The sequence below is a fragment of the Oxyura jamaicensis genome, chromosome 15 (genome assembly GCF_011077185.1).
Source record: "Oxyura jamaicensis isolate SHBP4307 breed ruddy duck chromosome 15, BPBGC_Ojam_1.0, whole genome shotgun sequence".
Lineage (NCBI taxonomy): Eukaryota > Metazoa > Chordata > Aves > Anseriformes > Anatidae > Oxyura > Oxyura jamaicensis.
The window spans coordinates 9,182,380-9,196,692 of NC_048907.1; the positions used below are offsets into that span (position 1 = coordinate 9,182,380).

Sequence of the window (14,313 nt, forward strand, 5' to 3'; positions counted from 1 at the left end):
CCATTTCATACTACGTGAAGTACAACACAGCATCCTACAACGATGTAGCCGTCAGTGGTTAGTGCTGAAGGGGTGGCAGCTCTGAGGACAAGAGAAGCTTTGCTGAGCAGTGCTTGTCGCATGGCAGTGACCAGCAGCTCAGCACGCGTGTCCCCGTGCCCGCAGCCCCAGCGAGCTTGCTGAGTCACACCTTGACCTTTCTCCAGCTGGGCAGCCCCGTCACGCTCTCTCCAAAGCCTCTGCCTGGGTGCCTCGTGGCACATCAGTGCGGTGAAGTAGTTCCTCTGTCCACCCGCTCTGTTCGCATCCTCCCTGAAATCAGCATCACCTCCGCATCAGCTGTAGCAGCGTGTTTCATTCCTTCCCCTCAGGCGCAGACTCTTCAACCGTTCTCACTTCCAAAGCACCTCAGAATCCACCTTTCTCTTCAATTACTACTGAAAAATCCCTGTCTTTATTTAGGTTTTGTCTCGCTTCTTACAAATTCCACCTTTCCTTTTAACTTCTTTTGTTTCTTGTGTCAAAGCTGATGTTGCGTCTGTCTCCAGACCTTTTCATGCCGGACCCTTGCAGGGGCCCCTTGCAGGTCTTTTCTTATTTTTCCTTTCCCTCTCAAGGGGGTCTGCCAGGCTAACAGCAAACCATTTGGGGATAGGGTCAGACACCTTGGAGTGGAGTCCCCCAAGAAGGGATGTCTTTTCACCTAAGATTAGAGCATTACAAGGAACGTGCTTATTCCATACCAAGGAAGTAGTTCACCTGATACCCTTGTCACCAGGGGATTTATTTCCAAAGATGCCATATGTTGCACGTTTGTGATCCTGGAAATCAAATGGATGCACTGCAAATTCCCGAAGTGCTCATTTAACCTTTATTCCCAATACATGCTAGTTTATGGCAGCATTAATGATTTACCATGATTTCCCTTTAGCAGACAGTACTTACTAGTAGTGGGGGAGAGGGGAAGAAGTCAGGCATGCTGAGCAAGATGACACTGTAGAAGATGGGTATAAGGAAATGAGTGTCTTAAAGGACACTTAAAAGACACAAAACCACTCCTCACTGCAAACCAGTAAGGTTGAGAAAGACCAGGCCAAGTTAAGACTTTTTTTAACGATAAAAGTCTTACCTAATCCTTTCTTTTCAAAGGCACAGGCGGCAGCTCCCCCCAGGCCCCCTGCTCCTGCGTGGGCTCCTCTCCACGAGCTGCAGCTCCAGCCCGGGGCCTGCTCCTGCGGGGGCTCTCCATGGGCCGCAGCCTCCTCCAGGCCACATCCACCTGCTCCACCGGGGGCTCCTCTACGGGCTGCAGCTTGGAGATCTGCTCCATGTAGGACCCATGGGTGCAGGGGGACAGCCTGCTCCAGCTCCTGGAGCACCTCCTGCCCTCCTTCTGCACTGACCTTGGTGTCTGCAGGGTTGTTTCTCTCACATTTTCTCACTCTTGTCTCCCAGCTGCTTTTGAGGAGTGTTTTCACCCTTCCTTAAATCTGCCTTCACTGCCTTGGCACTGACCCTTTTGGAACCTGCTGGAAATAGCCCTGGTCTGACACGGGGCAGCTGCTGGGCTCTGCTCACAGACGCCACCCTTGCAGCCCCCCACTACCAAACCCTTGTCACATAAACCCAGGACCCAGGGAAGGCCACTGCTTTTGGTATCAGCTCTTGGCACTGCCACAAATCTTGTTAGAGGGTGGTGTGACAATGAAAAAGCAGGAGGTTAGGGGTGCAAAAGAAACCACCACTCAACATTCGGGTCCTTTTGCAGATTTTATTGCATTGTTTAGACTCTGCAACAGCCAGTAGTGAAGGTCTCATTTCCAGAACAGACACAGGATTCCTTGACCCTGACAACACAACCCCAGAGATGGGCTCTCCTCTGCCCCTGACTCTTCGATCAGTGAAAGCCAAATGCAGGCACGATCAGTGGGATGTGTTTTCCAAGTCACTGCTTTTTTTATTTCCTTATTAGCAAACTGCAAAGCACTACATGCAAGGGCATGTCACGTTGTATAGCAATGAATACAAAAAGTGAGGCCCTTTTCCCAGATTTTGTAACGGGAATGTGGACTACTTGGAGACCTGGAGAGACAAGCAAATACTCAGACACACACAGGTCGGGCTCTCTGGGAGAGGCCCCACACTTCTTTGTCTCATCAGTACCAGAAACTCTTGGGAACTGAATCCCATTGAAACTCAGCGTTCCTCGTCTCTGACACACAGTAACTCCAGGCTGAAGACATGCTCCGTTGCCATTGCTGATGAAGGAGAACAGACCCGCTGTGGATTAGCCTACTCGTGCTTGTCTGCAGCTCTGTTTTCTTCGTCATGCTTTCTTTCAGTACTGGTGCATCACTGTATGCCCGAGCAGAAGAATCTCAGAAACAACGTACAAAACAGTAACCTTGGCTAGAGATGGCAGGCTATGTTTGGATGCTTCTCTAACATAGTGTCTCCTTTATCCCGGGAATTTCATGTCCTTTATACCTTTCTCCTTCAAATGTGGCAACACATACTCTCCAAAAAAGAAAAAAAAAAAAAAAAAGAAAAAAAAAAAGATAAATACCATGCTGCATGTCACAGAAACATGGTCACAAGCAGCTCAGAAAAAGTTGTAATTTCAAAATATGAACACAACAGTCTCAGAACAAAATATGGACTGGAGAGTTCGTTATTAAAGTCTAGTAACAATCATCAGTGAGCAGTTATTCTGCGGTAGGGCCGGCTGTCCCTTCTTCCCACGGCAGTTCAGGCGGTTGAACTCCTCCATGATCTGCAGCATCGTCTTTCCTTTGGTCTCTGGCACCACCAGGAAAACAAAGATAGCCATGGACAGACAGTATGCCAGGAAAATGATGAAACAGAAACTGCCAAGGCCTTCCTGTGGGAAAAGAAAGGAGGAAATATGTTCATATAAATTCATCTAGATAGCTTTCTCTTATGATATGCATTTCTGGCTTCCTATTCACCAAAACACTTGATGTAAGTCCTGCTTGCAGCCACCTTGGGAACAGCACCGAGTGTTAAGGCAAGCTGATTCTCCTTTGCTGCCCTGGGGAGGGAAGCTGTAGGCTCAGCAGGCATTGAATGGCGTTGATTGACTGTTCGGGGAGGTGCTGGGCTACATTTCAGTTACTGTTCCTCTCTACTCCTTCTGAGTCAGTGCTAGACTGGGGAAGGTACCTTGTGTGTTATCTCTGTCCCTCCTTGCACAGTCCCCAAACTACCGGCTTCTGTTACCCTGTGACTTACTAGTGCCGGGTGAGACCTCTGGGACAAGTTACAGGCACGGCCATTTTCCACACCAGCCCCAAAGGACACACGGGACAAGGAGGGAAAAACAGGGAGTCCCTCATGACTTCTGGCTGTGTCGATGCCTGTCACCCCTTCCGTGTTTGCCAGTGCTACTGTCAGGGCACACAGTTAGCTGCAGTGTGTGGGTTTGCTACACTTCAGCTACCTGCCTAGGTAAAAAGCAAGAGACCATCAGAACTGCAGTTAATGGGGGCTCTGTCCATTGCATGGAGCGTTGAAAAGGAGAAGCAGGCTCTGGGTTCAAGAAGGGCCGTACCTCTTCCTCCAGAGTTTTCACACACCCTGCTTTGCTTACCACAAGGAAAGGGAACACAAGGCCAAGGCAGAAGAGTTGGATCCAGTTTGAAGCACCATTAAAAACATAAGCAGCTGGTCTGTATGACTGAATAAATATTTCTGTGGGCAGGAGGCATAACACTCCAGCTGAAAACAATGTTGGAGAAAAAAAGGAAAAATTAAAAATTTTGCAAGGTGCCTCTGTAACTCATACTTCACAGCGCCATGGAAGTTGATGTCTTCATCTGACCTGGAAGCGTTTGAGGTGCTGCTTGCTCCTTCAGGAGAAAGGCATGCAGGAATGCGGTCAGAAATGAAATTGTAACTCCTACCTCACTGTGGAGTGCTCCAGGACCTGGAACTTCTCCCCCCCTGAATCGGGAGCAGGGACTGAGGCTGACTGTGGAGCAGCTATGCCTCTCCTGGGGCTGTGTGGGGAAGGCAGGGGTATATGAAAACGCTCCAGTACGAAATACCAACCTGGCCCAATGCCAAAGCTCATGATGTAGATAAAGATGAGTACAACAGAGCAATACGGTACCCAGGAGAAAGTATCCTGTGATGGGAAACAAAAAGCAAATTAAACCTGAAATTAAAATTTTATTTGTCCAGCTCCCGTAGAAACAGGGTCAATCTTCATTGCTATTTGGTATCACAACCATCTGTCCTCAGCTTCCACACGCTTCACAAGGAGATGGTCTTGGCAGTGGTTAGGGCTGTATAAAGCTATTGCCTTGAATCTGTGTACGTGGCTGGGAACTGTCAGTGTGATGGGTAGTCCCCAGAGTAATTCGGCGACAAAGTGTTTTGGGGGAAGGGAAATAGTAATGAAGTCTGCCACAGAATAAAATGGAAGCTGTGATGCTCGGCTCCAATGCACGAGGGAGGCCTTACCTGTAGTGTGAGTGTGACCATGAGAAGCCCTAAAGCCAGGGCCATCACCGTGTAGCTTTTCCACAGCAGCGTCTTCCTCCCTGCCCGCTCTACGAGGTAGCCCTGCAACCAGGAGGACACCTGTCAGCTCCAGGGGCGGGCATGAGGAGGAGCCCTCAGCAGCCAGGCTGGGGGGGCTCCGGGGAGCTGGGCTCCTCCAGGAGAGGCTGAGCACCACCAGAGGCAGGTGCTGGGGCAAGCTGGGGAGGTGCAGGGCTGCAGGGAGCATTGCGTGGCCAGGGCAGGACCAGGGCAGCGCTCTGCAGGCAGAGGATAGCTGGGAGGACAGCAAAGCAGAAATGTTTGTACTGTTCATCGCCATGAATCTCTGCTGCTGAGAAGGGAGCTGTTATGCAGGATCAGTACAAAGTACTCCTGCTGATTTGTTGCAGGAGTTTCATTCCTGGAGCTCGATTTGCAGTAGTTTCTGAAGATTGAAAGGAAACAGGCACTACAGCAGAAGTTCAGCTGAGGATCCACTTACACACAGAACTGTGGTGAGGATCTCGGTGACCCCAACTCCCAGGGAGACGTAGCGGGTTTGAGCAGGGGAGATTCCAACTTGTAGGAAGACATTGTATGCATAAAAGTAAACCTGGAAAGTACAGAAACATGTGAAGGTTGTTCCTTGGTGGTTGTTTTTACACTAGCTTTGTCTTTTTTGACAGATAATAACTAATCAGGCCTTAGGAAAAGGAAATCTTGATTTCAGTAACTAATCCTCAGCATTTCCGAGACTCATTTGTGCAGAAGAGCTTTTGCTAGCAGCTCTGTTTCTAACTCAGTAACACACGGACTTTTTTTTTTTTTCCTTGCTTTTAGCACTGTTCTTTGTTTTATGCTACAGGTTACAAAATTCCTCATCCTTTAGTGTCTCATGCAGGACATGGAGCACTCATCCTGTTTTAGTGTCTCATGTGCAGGACACGGAGCACATAGAAATACTGACAGTACTTGCTAAGCAAATGGTTTAAATTATCTTTCTATTGAATCTTTAAATCTCTGCAGTGATTTCGATAGTCACTGTTTTTCCAGATGTAAGTCCTCCTAACGCAGAAGAAATTCCACCATGCTTATGCTAAATTTATACTGACCCTTCTTGGTATATTTACTGCTGCAAGAGAGGGGTAGCAAAGGGTTTTACAAATCTCAAAGTCTTTATGAATTTGCAAAATTCAAAATGATTTTTCAAAAGTGTTACCATAAGAGAGATGCCTTCAAATGACACTTGCTAAAACACAGTTCTCACCTTATCCCAGCTCCCAAGCTTCCATGGGAATAGATTATAATAAACACTAACAGATCCCTTCCTCACAGCCCCTATTGCAATCAGCATTTTACTACTCATTGCAGAACTTACTCTTTGCCAAGGAACCGTAAACAGACTAAAAAGCAGAGAGAAGTAGCACACGTACCACATTGACTCCGATTAACTGCATGCATGAGGAGACGAGGAAGAGAGTGATGAGCTGCCAGCGGACAGCTTTGTCACGAAAAAGATCGCAGACGTGCTTCGCCTTCTCCCCACGGATGGCTTCTTGCTCTGCAGCCATGTCATCTATTTCGGCCACATGGTCGCCGTCTCCCCAGAGCTGCTTCACAGCTGGACGGACGGGAAGAGAAGGTGACTCGTGGTCCACGCTCCCCAGCAGAGACGTGGATTCAGGGAGTACGCCCTGCCTTGCACAGTTTTATTTCAGCTTCAGGCTCTTTGCCTGTGTGAACTTCCTAGAGATCTGGGTTCAGCCTAGATGCTGGCCCAGTTCATTGAGAACTGGTTTTACTCATAAATCTTAATCACGCCCTCACCGTTGGCCACTAGCTGTTTACAGGGTTTCAATGTAAACCAAGCCTAAATTCTCACCAATCCTTCCCTGACTCCCCTCCCACTACACATACAGCTCTCAGGCACACATCAAAACAAGAAAAAACAGTTCCTATGATAAAAAATAAGTCTACATCCAGAGTTCTCCCTCTTCATACTCCAGAAAGCCGTAGTGGCTGTTTCTCTCTTCATGTCAGTGGCTGCCGTTAGGCTTGCTGAATTCCTGGAATGCTTGTGGATATGGCATGCTGGTAGGGAGCATCCATTTCTTACCCTGAGCCAGGGTGTGCTGCAGCCATGCCCTGGCTGCTCAGGGCACAGTCTGTAGTGAGGGCAATACAAACTCTCTGTGCTCGTGTTCCCCAGAGCATCCTGGCAGAGGACAAAGCAAATACTAGTGCCAAGACAGCTCTAACACCAAAGCAGAAGGGGCTGCCTTTTGTCAAAACTGAAGGTGGTTTCAGAGCCAAAAGGCCAAGAGTCTCTTTCCAAACTGAACGTCTCTTCCAGGCGTCTGTGGGGTTTTCCCATGTTTTCCACTTTGCTAAAATGAATGCTTTGCGGCCCGTTTCCTTACCTTTGATGCACCCCTCCTTGTCCTTTTTGTCGATGAGCAGGTAGCGGGGTGAGTCTGGGAAGAAGGGCAGGGTGAGAAGCTGAAGGAGGGCAGGAAGCGCGTTTGCTGCCATGAGAATTGGCCAGAGAGCATCCACCCCGAGGACTTCTCTGAAACCAGACCAGCAGAGCGAGAGGAGCTGAGCATCACTGTGCACTGGCCATGTGAGCACATGGGACACAGGCTGGTCCCTCTGCCCTGCTGCATGTGTCCCGGCAGCTGTCACCGAGGCGTCTCCTGCATTTCTTGGTCCAGAAAAATTAAGTCACAAAGGGAGGAGGAAGGGGAGAGCAGAGTGCCTCTGCCTGCAGCACAAGGAATTACACGACGTTGCCACCTGTTGCTCAGCAGGGAGTGCAGCACCCTCACTGCATCCTGCAAGCCCCCAGAGAGGAGCGCTGGCATGGCAGGGCACCCAGAAAGAACCTGCGGTGGCTGATCCCTCTGCTTCTGCTGCAAAGAGTTACCCCCAAGTTACAACGAAGACGGGATCTGTGGGTTCCCCGCCTGGGACTGGCCTTCCCAAAACGCGGCTCTGAGTACACTGCGGGCAGAACGACCTGTGCCCGGGGGCAGGACAGACTGCCTTTGGCACAGGACAGGCAGACAGGGCCTGGGCTGAGGGGCAGGAATCCACCTGGATGGTGGATTTCTGGTTTTGCATGAGTGCCTGATGAGTGGGTGTGCTGCTTTTTGTGTTTTCAGGAAGGTTTTGGCTGACTGACACTCCCTGTTCCTTCTAAAAAAAATAAAAAGTAAAACTCATCTGGTAAAGGTTTTCATCTCTGTATTTTGATCTGTGTTTGCCAGGAAGCAACATCATTCTTCAGTATTAAATATTTGTATGATTCCTGTTTTCCATTTACTTAAGTCTGGAATTTGTGCTGAGCCAATTTGGTCTGGCTACCTAGGGTACCCTGAAAACATGTCTAAAGAACTTGTTGACTTGCCTGTCTGTAGGCTTGCAGTGACATGTGCATGTATTTTAATAACAGAAGAAATTAAGGAGCTCTCAGACCCCCTTACCTGAGACCCAGAGCAAATCCTATAAACTTGCCGACGGCGATGGCAGTGGAAGCTGTTATGGCAATCACCCCGCGCAGCTTCTGCGGGGCACATTCCCCAGCATACATGATGTGGACATTCAGACCCAAACCTGCAGCGACAAATGGCTGTCAGACTGGGCGGTACCACCTCCTGTCGGTCTGGTGTTTTGGAGGGGCAAAGCATATAGGGTTAGGCTCTCAGATGTTTTTTACAGGGCTGAGTATGAGTCTGGCTCACATGAAATATGTTCCCAACACCTTGGCGTTGCATCTTTGTTAAGTATTTCACTAAGCAAGTGTGTTCTCCTGGGAAGTCGGTGCTTCATCAGGCTGGCCTTCTCTTACCATGGCTCCTCCAGCCACAGCAACAGGATTGCTGTTGCTCCCTTTAATCCCAGGTTAGACATGTCAGCATGTACTCAGGATCTCATGGGCTTTATTTAGTGCTTAAAACCAACAAGTTAACACAATCATTCCATTTACTCGGTGAATTAATTAATAATTATTCTCACTAAAACTTATTTATTTATTCATTTGCTGGTTAGTATTTTCTTTATCCAACTGCTCAGGGATCAAAACACTGACAGAGTGTAACCTTCTGAGGATCTGGAGATTAGAACTGCCTGGCTTGAAAACCATTCCCCTGTCTGTAATGCGGAAGGCAGTGTCAGCCACAACAGCAGCAAGAGAAAAAACAGAGCTTAGCTTTCTGTTGAGTGAGCACGCTCCCTGAAATATCACATGCTTTGGCTTTTTCACAAGTTGGTAGTATTTTTTATATGAATTGGATGTGAAGGTATAAAAAGAAATAAGAAATGCAGCTGTCACACATGATTAATTTAATTATGTTTGTGTTTTCTTAGTAAAAAGTGCATTCAGTAATCAGGCACTCTTCAGAATTTAGTGAAAATCTGTAATCCATATAGTCAGCCCGGTAAAACCTTGTGACCCTCAGCCACTGCTCTCCCAAGGGTTAAATCCCATATGTAGGAATGCAAATTTACCTCCACAAACTCCAGCTAATAACCTGCCAATGATGATCATCTCAAAGGATCCAGACAGCCGGCTGAGTCCCATCAGAGCTGCGCTCAGCAGAACGGGGATGTTGGTGAGCAGCATGACCTTCTTCCTGGAATTCATTTAAATTAATACGAGCATGAATACTGCCCGTGTGTCATTCACGGCTGGACAGAAGTGACAAATTGTATCATGGTTAAAGGCTGAGATCAGCTGCCGTGAAGCAAATGGGAAATGGGAAAATTTTGTCATAGACTGAAAAACTAGCTGGAGCTTTTCATGCCTACAGCACCACTTGCATGTATTCTGCTGGAGCCAGTACCTACAGTGAGGAACAGCCTTTGTGAGATGGTGTCTGGGAAATTCATGTTTGAAAGGTATGCACTCCCTGGGTGGTTTTTCTGAACTAGATTGGCTTTGGAATTTACAAGGACCATTGCATGATTTCCCTTGATCATTGGCTGTTTTTACCATTCTTTCTTCACTGAACTGATCTGAAGTGGCCCTGGGCTGCTCACAGCACCACTTTACAAGCAGCATTTCTGCCAAGAGACAACCACTTGTTTTTGCGGGTGCTGGCATAAACAGAAAGGCCGGTATAATCATTATTCCTACCTTCCAAACCTAACAGACAAATACCCGGCAGACAAGGAGCCCAGGAGCCCACCGATGCTGTAAATGGACACAACGAAGGACCACATCAAAGTAATGATCTCTTCACTGGGAGAAGATCCATATCTCTTCATCCAGGCCTCACGGATGAAACTTTTGATGTACTTTAAAAGAAAACCAGAAATGGACTCAATCAGTGTGTTTTCTACTAATTGCACCTCTTTTTTGCTTCTCTTACCTACCTACATGTCTTGTTTGATACATTTCTATCAACACCTTGGCTGAAATCTTAGCCCCAGTGAAATGAAAGGGAACTTTGCCACTAACATTACTGGAGTCCATGTTGTAGCAACACAGTGCAATGAGTCACAGCAACTGTCAATATTAAATACCAGTAGTGGGTGCCACTAAGAGAAGGGCAGGTTGGTCTTCTGTTTATATGCTAGACCCTGACTGTTTGTTACACAGCTTTCCCCTCTATTCCCACTTGTTCCTCTTGTCCAACTTCTGCATCCTGCCTGATGCCTTGGATGAAATTCAGGTTTGACTTCAGTTGACCTCAGTGAGGTCAGGATTTGTCCCTTGATGTGTACCATTCTGGGATCTCTCTGACCTGCTCTAGATAACTTCAAGGTGTCCTCATTCAGGATGAGGCTTTGCAATGTGGTGACACTACGAGCTCAGTGTCCTCGGCACCACTGAAGATGACAAACACCTCACCTAATTCTCCTTTTTCAGCTGCAGTATCAGCACTGACCTCAGCTCCAGTACCACAGCCATTCCCTGTCCTGTTTCTCCTTAGAGGCATTCACATAGACCTAGTGTGCATAGCCACGGACCTGCTGCAAAGCAGTCCCTGAGCACTGGAAAGAGCAGAACGTCCTGGGAACAACCTGGTCACAGAAACATGGCTGACCTCATAGATATTCCTCATCCTCCCCTTTCCCAGTTTTGTGATACCAAACAGAAGTTAAAAAGCAATGAAACACAAGAGCGATGGCAGCTACTCTGAGAACCAGGAAGCCACAAGTCTGGTTTTGAGAGCAGAAGGGAAAAACTAGTGACTGGAAATAGAGAGAGGAATGCGTGAAGACACTGATACCCATGCTGAGAGCCCAGCTGTTGAGCTGTCCATGCTTACCTCGGCAGGAGAATTGATAATGGAGACCTGCAACCCATACTGGAAAGTTCCACCAATGCCCAGGACAAAAGCCAGGAGGAAGAGGTTGTAGCTCATTTTCTGGCAGGAATAAAAACAGCAAAGAAAGTTAGTGCAGCTATTCAGACATGCCCCGGCTGTCCCGTTTTGCCTGTGGGAACTCTTACAGCTAGAGCAGTGGAAGACCACAGCAGCGAAAGCACAGGGCAGCAAGAAATTTGTGGAAAGGAGAGAACTTCTCCCAGCACCCAGATTCACACTTCAGTGCTCCTGGCTCCAACTCTGGGCAACTTAATGGGCACTAGCATGGGATTGCTAGTCCCTCCCACTCCCCGCGCTCCGTTACGGAGAGTCCTAGCGGGGATGTGTCCAGCAATGATGGCATGATGCTGCACTTTTATCTCTAGAACAAATCGTATCCAAAGGCACTGCTGAGTAATAACTGCTAAACATTTACAAGCTGATTTCTAATCAGATGAATGTTATTGTTTCAATGGGCATCGAATTTATCCGTGTTGTAAAACCGTTGGCTTCAGAGGACTCGGTTCTGAATAAAGCTGGTATTTGGTGCATTCATAAATCAAATGATGGCAATCTTCTGCTTGTCAGGGCACTAGGAAGAAGTGAGACTTGTTGCCTCTGCTACTAGACATCTCCTACTATCCTCCATGCTACTAAAGATGCCACACATCAGCATGAGACAGATCATCAGCAACAAAATCAGTAAACTCCATTCTATGTACAAGGTGTTGCACCTGCAGCAAATTTCTTTGTCTTATCTTCATTCGGTATCAGAACACCATTGCTTGATTTTTGTGTCGCATCTCTTGGGTGACTTTTCCAGTCCCATAGATTTTCAAATCAGGAAGACTTTATTATTATTATTGTTATTTAATACTCATCCTAAAATTGCTTTTAAAAAATATCTTTTTTGTCTTTTCTGGGTATTTTTTTCCTTGACAAGAAAGGATTGATTTCCATCCTTCGGTGTTTACATCTTTCAGATACTTAGTTACTGATAACTCCATTATTGTGGAGGACTTTTTCAGTCCTCTGGTCCTCCTCTATCTGTCAAATCGTGCAGCCTTGTTTTCTTGCTCTGTTCTGAACTCCCTTGGTTTATCTCTCTCTATCATGTATCAGGCATTAAATATAAAAGAAGTGCTCTCAAATCCAGTTTGCTTTGATTTTTAAAAATAATTCCTTGCAAGATATTTGATATCTCTCAATTATGACTTTGTACTATTATTTTAACCATATTTGATTTGATTTATTTTCTTTCTGTACTTAATTTATGCAATAAATCTTTTAGAATAGCAGAAAGGAAAAAAATCTGTACTGAAAAAAATCTATTTGGGAAAAAAAAAGAAACATACTCTATTTGGGGGAAAAAAAGAGAAACATATACCAACTTGCACGCAAATGTAGTCATCTCAGCTTGCAGGCTAGGTCTTTCCTGACGCTTTCTTCAGATACTTTGGAAAAAGTCAGTCTATATATAGAGAAAGAGGAGCCCGAGATAATATTTCAACACATCGTTTCATTCTCCTTCAGTGTTTACACTCTCTTTGGTTTGTCATGAAGTTCTTGCTATTGGTTTGTCATTATTGTGTTGGTTACTGATGAAACTGCCGGTCATTTTGGTGAGCTATGCATTCATGTCAGGTCAGTTGGGAAGAGAAGCTCAAGCGACAGCTGACACAGAGCTGCAGGAGACGAGTAAAGGACAACGAAAAGGCACTAATGGAAACCAAAGTCCAGGGACCGGCACGAACTAGAGTGGACTGGCCTGGCCTCCCCAAGACATAGGCTGGGTAATCACTCATCACACTGAAGGAGGAGGTCCTGTTACTTTGAGCCTCACCACGGTAAAGCCTTCTGAAGCCTGACTCCGAAACATGACTAAGCCTGGCTAAGCCTGTGCACTCAACACTTGGGTTGTGGGGTCAGTTGACTCTTCAAGGGTAATGGTCGCTGCCTGAAAGTTCAAGTCTGTGTCCCTGTAACAGGGTAGAGGCTAGGGAAGTTGAATGTCAGCTTTGCATCCTGACTGTAAATTTAAAAAATGACATATTTACTTTTATCCATAATTCTCAAATGACCTCTTTATCTAGCAGTCTCCAACATGTTTCTGTTAAAAGGGTTTTACGAGCAATTCAAAGAGCCCAGGGGGAAAGTCCTTCTGCTGGTGAGTGGCTGCTCTTGGCAGTGCCCCAGGCGGGGAATCTGCGCATCTTCGGCATCTGGAAGAATCCCAGCCAGCCAGACTGGGACTGAGCTGCATAGGGACTGCGGGGTGGCTTGTGCAGAGCAGCGGGCTGAGGACTGCAGCAGTAACTATTTTTCTCTGCTGCAATGGTTATCAATTGGTCCAACAGGGCTTTGGTGATTTGTTTCTTAAGCAACAATATGAACCATGAGTCTCTGAGAATCACTTTTCAAGATGCAATTCTGCCTAATGCTTCGCATAAGAAAATTGACCTAAGCAACTGACATACATTTTTTCAGTTTATGAAGGTGTGTTAATTCAGTAACAATTAACCAACGTGTTAAGTGCTTCAATTAAAATGTAACCAATCAGCTCAATTAAAATGTAACCACTGTTTGTCTTTACTTAATCAGTGTAAGGACACCTGATTTGAGGCCATAGGCAGAAAAAAACGCCAGGAGTTGGAACTGGTGTTTTCTGACGTGTACTCGTAGGATGGGGTCCCTAACTCTGAAGTGTTAAATGCGCGTCATTCCTCACCAGGCGTGTGGCATACGGCCAGGTGCAGAAGGTGCCCATCTTTCCAGGGATCTGGGGAAAGCAGAAAAATGCTGACTGGGGGAGTAGCCACAAAGGTGGCTGAGCTGAGGACCTCTGGATGTCAGAGGAATTCTCCGTTTTGCCCAGTTCTCCTGTGACCTGCACTCCCTGGCAGTCTGTGCCGGGCTCTCCCTCACCCCGGCAGTCTCTTCAGTCTATGCCCAGCTTCCACCCTGCGTCTTCTCTTACTGCCTTGTCTTCCCTCCTGTCTCCTGTCCTCTCTCTGATCCTCACCAAAGGAATGTCTGAGTATTTTGGTACCATTGTGATGCTACCAGCACTTTTTGCTTCGACCATTTTACTCTTTCCATCTGCCCCTCACTGCTCTCTCAAGACTGCATAAATGAAAAATATCTCTGCATTTCCTAGCTTGCAGGTGTCTTACTCTTGGTTGTCTTGTCTCAAAATCCTGTTTGTTCCCAAATCTCAGTGTTGCCCAAAAGCAGAGAGACGTGCTGTTGCCTGTGTGTGTGTGAATGACTTCTAGCACCAAACACAAGTGAACAAAAGTTTAGATTTATTTTTCCTATGTTGTAAACTGTAGACAGTGAAAGATAGCTCTTGCACAGACTCCTTGTCTGAGAAATATATCTGCCTCTCCACTCATGCCCAGCATGACCGCTCTGGAAATGTTATGTTTACATTCATGCCATTTAAAAACGCTGTACTTTTATTAACTTAGTTACAAATATACAGAAAGAAACT

At 46.7% G+C, this 14,313-nt stretch overlaps 1 protein-coding gene across 1 annotated transcript; it reads right to left on the bottom strand.

Moving 5' to 3' along the window:
• Positions 1–1,763: 1,763 nt before the first annotated feature.
• On the bottom strand, positions 1,764–13,872 carry LOC118175042 (solute carrier family 2, facilitated glucose transporter member 11-like). The gene is made up of 13 exons (XM_035340905.1): positions 13,843–13,872; positions 13,549–13,599; positions 10,782–10,880; positions 9,644–9,804; positions 9,016–9,140; positions 7,992–8,121; positions 6,927–7,075; positions 5,940–6,127; positions 5,009–5,119; positions 4,486–4,587; positions 4,072–4,147; positions 3,611–3,738; positions 1,764–2,881 (listed from the first exon to the last, which is right to left on the bottom strand). Exons 1-13 carry the CDS (start codon positions 13,870–13,872, stop codon positions 2,675–2,677), a joined length of 1,557 nt encoding a protein of 518 aa, XP_035196796.1. The 3' UTR covers positions 1,764–2,674.
• Positions 13,873–14,313: the final 441 nt, after the last annotated feature.